This window comes from Lepidothrix coronata, unplaced genomic scaffold (assembly GCF_001604755.1).
Source record: "Lepidothrix coronata isolate B3197 unplaced genomic scaffold, Lepidothrix_coronata-1.0 Scaffold265, whole genome shotgun sequence".
Lineage (NCBI taxonomy): Eukaryota > Metazoa > Chordata > Aves > Passeriformes > Pipridae > Lepidothrix > Lepidothrix coronata.
Window position 1 is genome coordinate 112,148 of NW_016690445.1, and position 11,827 is coordinate 123,974.

The following is an 11,827-nucleotide window of genomic DNA, read 5'->3' on the forward strand; positions in this document are numbered from 1 at the left end:
CTAGTGGCCCTGCCCGATCTGCCTGGCAATGATTCACAGAAAGATTCTCACAAAAAGAGGCTTGAAAAGGAATTCCAAAGAGATCATTTTCTTGCAGAGATGAAGGGAAAAGACTACTCTCAGAAATGCTTTTGTCTCTGATAATAGCTAAATTTTGCCTGGAAAAAGAGAAATCTGTGCTATCCATGAAATAGGACCCAGCGTTCTGAAAACCTACCCTGTACCTGAGCCTTGCATGCAAGAAACTTAATACATAAAAGATACTCCCCTTTTCACTTCTCTCCTAGAGCAAGAGGAATGCTGGCGATAGATGCACACAACCCTTATATCGCTTAAGATTCGTTCAATAAACCTCATTTTCAGCAAGGAGAATGGATTGAGAGCAGCCCTGAAAAGGACTTGGGGGAGTGCTGGTGGGTGAGAGGCTGGACATACCCCACCTGTGTGCACTGGCACCCTGAAACCCCCCGTGTGCTGGGCTCATCCCACAGCGTGGGCAGCAGGGGAGGGGAGGAATCTGCCCCTTTGCTTCGCTCCGTTGAGATGCTGCCCACCTGCAGAGCTGCCTCCAGCTCTGGGGCCTCAACATCAGAAGGACATGGAGCTGCTGGAGCAAGTCCAGAGGAGGTCACAGAGATGCTCCAAGAGCTGGAGCAGCTCTGCTCTGGAGACAGGCTGGGAGAACTTGGAGTGTTCAGCCTGGAGAAGAGAAGGCTCCAGGGAGACCTTAGAGCGCCTTCCAATGCCTAAAGGGGCTCCAAGAGAGCTGAAGAGGGACTTTGGACAAGGGCCTGGAATGACAGGACAAGGGATAATAGCTTCTGACTGACAGAGAATAGGGCTAGAGGGACTGTTGGGAAGAAATTCTTCCATGTGAAGGTGGTGAGGCACTGGCACAGGTTGCCCAAATAAACTGTGGCTGCCCCATCTCTGGAAGTGTTCAAGGCCAGGTTTGACAGGGCTTGGAGCATCCAGGTCTACTGCAAGTTGCCCTGCCTAGTGGAAGGGCATGGAATGAGAAGAGCTTTAAGGTCCCTTCCGATCCAAACCATTCTGTGATTCTGTGATTTGGAAATACAATGGGTGCATGCTGAGGGACGGTGTGGTTCACACCAAGGTGAGCAGAAGACCCACGTTCTCGCAACAGGGGGGCAGCAGCACAGTTACAGCACACCCAAAAGCCATCTCCCTCCCTACTCTCCTCACACAGAGACAAACTGCAGCTGTGAGACTCTCAAAACAAGAAACACAACAATTGAGGAACAACCTTGTCTAAGATTTACAGAGGACGGGGCAAGCAGAAAGATGACAGGGTAGCAACTGGCTCCTAGGGATTACCAGCATCTCTCTGAAAAGCAGCACTCAGTTGCCAGACAGAAGGAAACAAAAGTCTGTAGCTAGTCAGCTCACTTATACCACTACAATAACAATCCCTTTTCATTCCTATGCAGCATTTCATTGGAGCTGTGTTCCCCTCATTCCCACAGCAGCACTCTCTGAGTTCACAGCTGCCCACCAAGCAGGTCACAGCAGGACTGTGCTGTGTGAGCAACCATCATCAAGAGACAGCCTGGCTAAATCAAACCCACAGGAATCTGGAGTCTGTTTAGAGCACTCGGTCCACTTCAATCAGAGCTTGTAGGGAAGTTGCTGGTGGGCTAAAAATATCTGTGGCTAGTGGAAAGAACACAGCAGTAACCCAGAAGGGCACAGGTCAAACCTGCTCCACTAATGCAGTGACAACTGAGACAGCTGACAGGGCTGAGGCCCCAGTGGGTAAAATGGGTGTCCTACACAGGACAGCGAGCACACAGCAGCTGGTACCTGCATCCACATCCTCCCAGAGGACAAAAGGCACAGCATACCCATGGCACTGCCAAGCAAGGCACTGGACACACCAAAATACTCCAAAATAATACTCAGTGCAGCACAGAGCTGTTAACGATTTCCAGTACTGGACACCTGCGTGATTCCTCACCTCTCCTGTTTGTTTGCTTTCCAAACTTTGGAAGGGGATTTCCAGAAGCCAGGCAATGGCAACACCAAGGTGCCTCAGTGCAGTACTCAGTCTTGGTTCTGAAGGACACAGAAAGCAGCTGATGGTCTATCACAGCCACCTTGCCCAGGAATGGTACTTTTTTCCTAGGTCCACCCACTCACTTAGGGATCTGGATACTACAGCCTATCACATGAAGCAGGAAGTCAGTTCCCATGGAATGAAAAAATGGCTTTTCCTCACCTTAAACATATGTATGTCTTTACTTCTTAGACATGGCTCTTCCTACAATATGCCAAAGCCATGTCACCAATAGTCACAGCTGGCCATACATCCTCCTCCTCCAGCTATTTTCTGGTTATCCTAAGTTTTCATTCCACAAGCTCATAAGCTACTTCCAGAGAATCAGCACTCTCACAGTCTGATGGATTCCAACACATCGAGGGCAGGCAGCTCTGGCAGGCTAGAACTGCTGTTTGCTCAGCTGAGACCCACCATTTCTCACAATGCACTCCTGGGGTTTGAAAGAGCACACTGCAAATCATTCCCGGGTGAGAATCCCTCTGGAGAGCTGGAGAAAGAAATTAATCTTTTCTACCTACAACAGAACAAGAGAGCTTGGCTGTTACAGATTAAATCCATTTTCCTACAAGCAAAGTAATGAGATGCGTGCTGCTGAGGCTGAGGATAATGCTATGAGTATGTTTTAGTCCTAGAGGCTCCATGTGACCCAATCTTGCAGTAACAGTTTGAGGTCAGCTGGGAGTTTTCGCCACCACATCCTAAGCACTTTGCTCAGCACCCCCTCTCCCCCAGGGGGCACTGGGACAGTTCAGTGATCCCTGCACCCCTGGAGGCACCGGGCTGGTTCACAGAATTACAGAATCATTTAGGTTGGAAAAGACCTCCAAGATCATCGAGTCCAACCTATGACCTAACACCATTACGTCAAATAGATCATGGCACTAAGTGCCACGTCCAGTTCTCCCTTAAACACCTGAAGGGATGGTAACTCCATTAGCTCCCTGGGCATTCCAATGTCTAAATGACCCCTTCTGTGAAGATATTCTTCCCAATGTCCAAGCTAAAACCTCCCCTGGCACAGCTTGAGACTATGTCCTCTGGTCCTGTGACTAGATGCCTGGGAGAAGAGACCAACCCCCCCCCGGCTAAAACCTCCTTTCAGGGAGTTGTAGACTAATAAGGTCTCCTCTGAGCCTCCTCCTCCCCAGGCCAAACAACCCCAGCTCCCTCAGCCGCTCCTCACAGGACATGCGCTCCAGACCCTTCACCACCTTCATTGCCCTTCTATGGACTTGCTCCAACACCTCAGTGTCCTTCTTGAAGTGAGACCCAGAACTGGACACAGTACTCAAGGTGTGGCCTCACCAGTGCCAAGTACAGATGGGGAAGAATCACTTCTCTAGTCCTGCTGGTCACACTATTTCTAAAACAGGCCAGGATGCCATTGGCCTTCTTGGCCACCTGGGCACAGTGCTGGTTCCCTGCACAGCCAGAGGCACGAGGCAGGTTTGGTGATGGAAATGAGTAACGTTTCCATGCCAATGAGACCTGTTCTCAGCAATGGAACACCAATGGCAGCATTTTTCAGAGTCAGACACTAGAGTTCCACTTCTAAGTGGACCAATCCCTTTACATCAAGTGACAGAACAAAAATCTACTTTTTGAGTTGTCTCAACAGAAAAGGGTAAAAGGAGAACACAACCAAGAGCTAAAGGTGAGAGCAGAACTGTGGGGTGACAGGGTTCAACCAGGCTTTGGCTGGAGTGAGGGCAGACAGCTGGGGCTCCAAGGGGTATCCTGTACAGCTGTTACCCAGATGAAATGATCTCAGAGAACAATGTACATTCCTTCCATTGCATGGAAGCAAGTCTGGGTCGTCTGTAGTCACTGTAATAACTCAGTTCCTGAGCAATTCCAATGATCCCAGAGGCAAGCAATCCAAGTCATATCCAGCAAGTGTTCAGACCTTCCCTTCGCAACAGCTGAATGAGGGCATATGCATACCCTGAGGACTCACCTATCCTCGCCATGTGCTCTGCTTTCTTCACCTCTTGCTCTGCACGGGTCTTGAAACGGTTTGAAGTATATTTGTACATCCTGTGATGATCAAAATTTATTAATCAGCAAACTCAGCAGTAAGGTCAAACCAAGATTTCATCACTGCATGAGAGAAAAAAGTCCCTACAAGTAGCTACTGTATACTCCTCCCAACAGACTCAATAAATGGAAGAGGTTTACACATCAGGAACTGGACATTTTGGTTGAACCTAGGCAAAAACCTCTTTAAGTCAGAGATCTTTTAGTAGAAGTTGCAAACACAATACCCTGTCTTTTTCTGCACTAGCCAGTGGGGGCAAAATATACCCATACTCTGAGGAAATCGCAAGACTTAGAGAAATAATTTCTTCTTCAGAAGTGGAAAGGAAGAATGAATATATATGGAAAGCTTCTCAAAATCCTCCCACTACAGCTAAATAATCTTTCCTTTTTCCTGCAAACAGCTGTCCACAGGTGCCATCTGACAGGTCCATCTCACACAGGGCTAGCTCAAAGCAGAAAAACAATCTGATCAGAGCTTTAAGTTTCAGGACATTTCTGTGTGCTCCACATCTGACTTACAACCCTGTAGATTGTGCTGGAGCTGCGGTGGTTTGTTTCACCTTTCCTATATCTTTAAATGCCCAATGCAGATCCCAATCCACAGACTGCTGCAGAGTGAGAGACGGGCATGTGTGAGGCCAAAGCTTATGAGTGCCTCTGAGCAGAGGCACGTAATTAGGGAAGATGACACCAAGGACAAGCAAAGCCTGTAGGAACTCAGATCATCTTAAGACACAAGGTTTTAGATGTATAAAGAGGAAAATCCTACTCCAAATAACTCGTTATGGAAAATAAACCTTTCCAGCATTTAGCCAAAGCAAAAGCCACTAGAAATGCTTTTTACATAGGGACATAAGGCTTGACTGACCAATTGATTGGAATCACATTTAGATCCCAATGAGAGACAAGATTACCTCCAAATGGCAGATAAACTGTCAGGACTCATGAGAAACCACACTGTACAGATGAAAAGTTTTGTTTAGGTTTGTTTCTGTGGGTGAGCACATATGGATGTTGGTACTGAGGTCAGAAATAGTCTCCCCAACAGGAATCCCTTGCTCCCAAATCTAGAAAATTCACACCACAAGTACAGTTCCCTGAAATACATTTTGCTAAACTCATTTTCTGCTATTCATAAGGATTTCCTCAGTGACAAAAAAGCAGGCAGGTGCTAACGCTTCCAGAAATCACCCAGTTGGGTGAAGTCACTGTGACAGGAGTTGTAGAGACAGGATTTTGGCAGTATCATCTCTAACTTATGTAAGATTGATGAAAGCTACCTGGGGGCAAGAGAGAGAGCACACTGAAAGCCAGGCTGCTCTCAACATGCTGGCATAAACACATTACCTCATCCATATCCAACTGATTTTTCTGAGGAAAAAAAAAAAGAGAGAAGCAAGGTGAAGCTGAATTATCCCCCCATGCCCAGCTCAGAGGCAGGGCAGCTCCTGAGGGGACTATAGGGACACCAGGGAGCACTGTGAGCAACTGTAGGGTGTCCCAGATGATGGCACCGTGAGCCATCACCAGCCTCATGACATTCATTCCGACTGCCTTGGAGTGTCCTTGTAAAGGGACACACTTGCACATGGCCTGGCTACTTCTACCTGCACAACCCATGCTCCAGCTGGTACTGGGGAAGGGATGGGAGTAACCTTTCAGGAGACACAAGCCATTCCCAAGGAAACTGGGACTGCTGGTGAAGGATCTGCACAAAACCAGCCTGCCCCTGCCACTGGCACATTACCGGCTCCAGAAAGATGAGCAGAAGCCTCTCCCACAGAAACATGGCTTCCAAAAGGGGTAGATGACAAACAGAAAACAAGTGCCTAGCTTAGGAGACACACTGTTATTCCTGAAAAACAGCACAAGGGCTGCAAAACCCTAATTTTCAGTAAAGGCATTTACATACCCTAAATCCACGGTGGATTTCCATTCTTTGTTCTCTAACACCAACACTGGAACCTGTAGACAAGCCACCGTACAGGCTTTTCCTTCAGAGATGAAGGCAATATGACTGACAGTCCTACTGCAGGAGGGAGCCCCCACTTAAGGGAAAGAGCCCCTCAGGATGTCCCACACCAGCTACGCAGGGTGTAACGCAGCAGCACCTCTGCTGCCTGTTCCATCCCTTTGCTGGACCAGGAAAGTTCAACACTTACTTGGTCCAGGCTACTGGGCTAGAAACACAGCCATGCTAAAGAGCTGAGCACTGATGCTGCATCAGCTGACCCCAAAGGAGCCCATGTAGGTAAAACAGAGTCAGAAATCCAGAAATTCTCTATCCGGCAAATCAGGATTTACAGTAGCAAGTTTCCTGCCACCTGCAGGGAAACAACTGACCTGGCCAGCACAGGGAGTAGTGGGTGTAACATTCCTTGACTTTGCTCAGGTTTCTAATAACATCTCACACGTTCTCACATAAGGAGCTGAGGAAATATGACCTTGACAGACAGACCATGCCCTGAGTTAGAAACCAGCCAGACTCTTCAGGCGCAACTGGGCACATGACACTGGCCTGGGGTAGGTAACAGCGCCTTAGTGGGCTGAGAGTGGGCCTGAAATACCACTGCAAGCCAAAATGCTATACTAAAACAATCAGCTAATACTCTGCAAAATTACTACGATTTTATTAAACCAAATCATGCTAAAGTATCTAGAATGCAGACTGTGTGCTCCCAGGGACAGAAGAACACTACTGCCTCAAGCAGACTTAAATACATGTTTCCCTTCACCCTCCCACGCTGGTAACCTTTTCCAGTCTCTGTTCAGCCAACTGGAAGCACACCTCAGCTCACTGTCACATTTTTTGTTTAAGGGAATTTAAAAGAATAGAGAGAAAGCTATTTCTCAATCTCTATTCAAACCTAGATTAGCTACGTATAAAAGCAACTGTTTCAAACTGCTCAGTCTAGTTTCGTTTCAGTAATAATCCCAACGCCAACTATATGTATTTCCTTGTCCTGCTCAAAAAAACAACACAGTTACCCAACAGTTTTGTGTGAATATAGTATTTTGAACAAGGATCTTCATTTCTTAGTTTGTTCTGAAAGGGAGCCAAATTGCACCATTGACTCATGCAATTTTTAAAAACATTAGATTTTCCAAAATGTACCTCTTTTTCCATGACATCAGCACCACATGCCATTTTCTTATGGTCTGTTTCTGTGGCTTTAACATGGAATTATGCAGAATGTTTGCTGGAGAGCAAAATGCTAAACCTTTTCTCTAATGCCAAAAGGTCCCACACATCTGCAGATTTTGGGTCCAACACTTACCTTGGCTTGTAGAGGCAGCACGAGAGTCGTTTGGTTTGCACTTTGTGTCCGTTGATGAAGATCCTCATCCTGGGATCGATGTATAGCACAGCAGCATAAGCACGAAAGGAGCGGCGCTCCGGTTTCCTGCAAGAGAGCCATTTACTTCAGAACAATGCCCTCAGCAAGACAGCCAGGTGAAAGAAAAGGTTTTTCTATTTTAACTACCATGTAGCTACATTAAGTGAGGCTTTTCTTTAAAGTTTTTTTCTATCTGTGTCTTCTCCAGAGACTCTCTATTGAACTGTACATTGTAACTACTTCTACAAAATACTGATAATACGCTACTGCAGTTTCAAGAGGGAGTTTGAATACATCTGCATAATAAACGTCAAAGCTATAAAAGGGACCATTTAACACTGTGTGCCCATCTGCCAGAGCTTTCTTACCCTTCAGTGAGTCAACAGCGTGCTGCCACAGAACCTGCACTGCTCACACACAGACATGGTACCACAACATTAGGAGGAAGAAGCAGTGATGCCTTGAGAGCTCGCATTAAAGAGGCTGAGAAGCACATGAGATCCCTGGAGGGATCAAAGGAGTTTGCTGCTCTGTGCACTCAATAACATCACTCTTAATACATAGAGACAGAGCTGCTTTACAGGGTCTGAAACTTCCCATGGAAAATTCAAGCACTTCAGGGAAGACGCATGTAATCTCATTAGAAAGGTAAAGCTTGCTAAGTGTCCCCACAGAGCTCTGGGATCAAACATTTGGCTCATTTCAGCTCAGTCTTTCCTTTTCAGGCTACACATAATCAACCCAGCAAACACTCAGCTCTCTCTGAACAGGGCCCTCTGCTCCTCCAGCTGCCCTCAGAGTACATCCTTCTTCTTCCTATGCAGGAAAGTCCAGGATCGGCCCCTGCTCCCAGACAGATGTGATCATACACCCCACCTGCCCCCCTGCACCATCCACCCATGGAGGCTGACCTGAACAGCACCTCATGTTTTACCATTTAATCACAAAATTGAACAGAAGTTTAGAAGCAGCACAGACTGATGATGAAAACATCTGATGAGTGTATGTCCTAGTTAGGACAGCTGAGATCAGTTCATCATGGTATGGGTATAACCCAAAACTGTGTATTCTATAGCCTTCCATGCCATTACCCAGAAACTGTTCACACCCTCCGCCCATAGAGCCTGACTCCTCAGGCTATAAACTAGGTGTTAAGAGGCCTGTGAGATAAGAGGATGCTCTTGTCCTCACACCCTTTATGGAAGTCCCCGCTCTGAGCCTTTTATGGAACTCCCCGCTCTGAGGGAAGGATTGACCATTTCTGCCTGAACTGGAAAATATATAAACCTGGAGTTTCAGAACTTTTGCAACCACTCGTGGGATCCAGAGGAAGACTGCAGTTCATCGCTCTCAACCTCAGCTGGACTGCAATCACCACTTCTGACCAGCCTGCAACAGCTCTCCCACCAGCAGGTTTTTCCCCTCTCCCTTTACTTTGGACTCAAGCGGGGCCCAGGGAACACCACTTTGTTCATGCCCCAGGGTACTGGGTTGTACATGTGGGTTTTGTGGGTTAGGACCAATTGTTTGTTTGTGTGATTGTGCTTGCTGTGTTGTTTTAATAAATTGTTATTCTGACTTGTGGTCTCTCCTTTGAGTTGAGTTCATTTCCCCTGCTGGTTGACTCTTAAACCAGTACAGTGTAGAAAATTAAACCTATAGCTTAGGGCTCCTTGTTTTAAGGTGTCTAAAGGGCATTGAGTCTGCTGCTTGGGCTAAGCTGAGACCAGCTAGCACAAGTGTTCACCCAAAACACAGCCACAACACCCGTGGGCTAACACACACATGAATCCCAAACTACTACAGAATAAACTACAAATCTTCTACATTCTCTAGTTCAGTACAGAAAGAGATGCTTTAGAAAACCCCATGCAGACACTATATAGCCAAACCCCACACCCAGTTTGATCAGGGCCTGTAATACTGGTCACACTTACGTTCCCTCAGGGGGTGTTTCTGCCATCTGAATGTCTTGTGGGTCAGAAGTCACATCCAGCTCTGGCTCTCCATTATCCATCAGTTTGAGGTTAAAGATGATCACCAGGGTGCCTGAGCAAGTAACAAGACGATCAGGCAAATCCCAGCCAAACTCCAAATACCTCGCCCATGACCTGCACCATTCACATGTACCTTTCTCACCACGTATCTTACTGAACTGCTCCATCACTTCCCGTTCTGATTTGAAAGGGGAATACTTGTAAATGAGCTCCGTCTCAATAGCAAACTTCTCCATGTTGTCCGTCAAAGGTTCATGGCTCCGTGCATTCCAGGTGGGCAGGGGAACAATGACCTGCAAATCCCATTGTACTGAGAGTGACTCCAGCTTTCCCACTCCAGTCAGCCCCTACTGTGGGTCACAGCCCAGTGATTTACCCCTCCTGACAGCCCCCTAATTCACCATGAGTCCTTTCCAGCTTTTCAGTGGTTTGCACGTCTTTCAAATGCTTGAAGCCAGCCTCTGAGTTGCTTTCCTACAACACCAGTCTCAGACTGAACCACCTCTGAGTCACCCATATGGTACCAGCTACTCACACACTCAATAGCTTTTTTTCCCCTCCCCTTGTAGCAACTTTCATAACACTAAAAAACCACTCAAACTTGCCTTTTTTAAAAATGTAAACCTCTGGCTTAATTTCTCTCATGAACTCAAATATCCTTCACTCATATTTATCCTGATCTCACTATTTATTACTTTTATGGGGTTCTAGCAAGGTTACTGGTGGTTTCTACTATTTAGAGCAAAAACACAGATAGAATTATAAACTGCAGCTGCACAAAGGACTTCAGTCATGGGCTGGCAGCCAGCATGCACTGCCCCTCCCCAGCTTCTCTGCACAATTCCCTACACTCACTCCCTCCCTCAGGACAGAAGATGTTTCCTGAGATACCATCCCAATGCAAATTTAAAACTTTTCATTATCGGCCTTGCCTGGAGCAACATTGCCTGAGTTATCTATTAAGATATACAAGTTTTTCATAGGTTGAACCACACTGACTTTTTATTAAAAAGAATATCTGAAAGAAGAGACATGCCTGGAGTTTATGACCCGTGGGTAGCAACTTCAACAACACCTTTTATTCTCTACAGAAAATCAAGTTAGAGCAATAAATTTAAATACATCTCAAGCTCAAATTTTGTGGGAAAAGGAAAATGTAAGAAGTCTGAGCATTTTCTGAACTCAGCAAAAGAACCTTTAAGTGACTGAAACAAGCCCTTTAAACTTGCTGTAGAGAGACTTCTCAAAGAGAATTAAAACCAAAAGGAAGAAATCTTTGTTGACTTTGCAGAAGCCCTACAAGCATATCACTAAAAGAAAACCATATGCTTGATCCTACAAGAGTAGCAACCAGCCCTGACACAGACCATTCTCCTGTGAGAGCTGGGCAAGTTCAGACAAGGCAGCATTCACTAAATTACTTCATTACAACAAGCACATGCAAACCTCATCGATGCCTTCTTCCTCATGGAATGTCCGTGACAAGAGGAGACAAGTCATGGTGTTGTCTTTCTTCGTGAAGAGGATAAAATCCTTCCCAATCCGCATAGAACCCCTGTAGACAGAGATTGGGCTGCGTGTTACACCTGATGTACCACACTGTTCAAAACACAGACCACTTTACTGAGTTTTCTTCCCATTATGTTCAACTATAAGATGCCAAAACCAGGTTAGGTAGAAGGGCAGAAACAGCAACTACCATTTCTCTCTAAACATCTCATTCCTTTCAGAAGACATCTCAATCTAGACATTTTCACAGTGTTTCAAAACATTTAACACCAGTCACAGTTAAAACGTGCAGAAGTACAGCACAGCGTTCCAGACTCCTACTATGTAGACAGTTTAAATAAAAAGAAAAAAAATTTAAAAAGACAACTAGGGTGAGATGTGACAGTAACCTTCAAACCTCTGAGCAGAAATGTCAGTGACAAAGCAAGCACACCTCTCATTTCTCTGTATCTGGAATGAATAGCAGCAGTCTGGAGACAGAAAATTAATTTCCTAATATCTAACTAAAGCCTCACTGACACTTCAGCCAAGGCAGCTTAGCAGCTCATTGTCACAAAAAGGGAGTCCCATCTTCCTCCTCACTCTCCTATCCAAAATAGTGTCTTTGCATCTTCTCTGTTACCCTGTGTCCTAGTTAGGACAGCTGAGATCAGTTCATCATGGTATGGGTATAACCCAAAACTGTGTATTCTATAGCCTTCCATGCCATTACCCAGAAACTGTTGTCAATAGACTATTCACACCCTCCGCCCATAGAGCCTGACTCCTCAGGCTATAAACTAGGTGTTAAGAGAAGAGGATGCTCTTGTCCTCACACCCTTTATGGAAGTCCCCGCTCTGAGCCTTTTATGGAAGTCCCCGCT

General features: G+C 46.1%; 1 protein-coding gene across 4 annotated transcripts in view; it reads right to left on the reverse strand.

The window, feature by feature from the left end:
- Nucleotides 1-11,827, reverse strand: part of MORC2 (MORC family CW-type zinc finger 2) — a 50,070-nt gene that overhangs the window by 18,140 nt on the left and 20,103 nt on the right. For 3 of the 4 annotated variants that reach the window (XM_017835863.1, XM_017835862.1, XM_017835865.1), the window contains 5 exons: nucleotides 10,902-11,010; nucleotides 9,589-9,748; nucleotides 9,396-9,507; nucleotides 7,399-7,524; nucleotides 4,038-4,117 (listed from right to left, as the gene is read on the reverse strand). In XM_017835863.1, the coding sequence (XP_017691352.1) occupies nucleotides 4,038-4,117; nucleotides 7,399-7,524; nucleotides 9,396-9,507; nucleotides 9,589-9,748; nucleotides 10,902-11,010 (587 nt within the window). The remainder of the gene's footprint in view (nucleotides 1-4,037; nucleotides 4,118-7,398; nucleotides 7,525-9,395; nucleotides 9,508-9,588; nucleotides 9,749-10,901; nucleotides 11,011-11,827) is intronic. The other variant, XM_017835864.1, reaches the window with a different exon arrangement.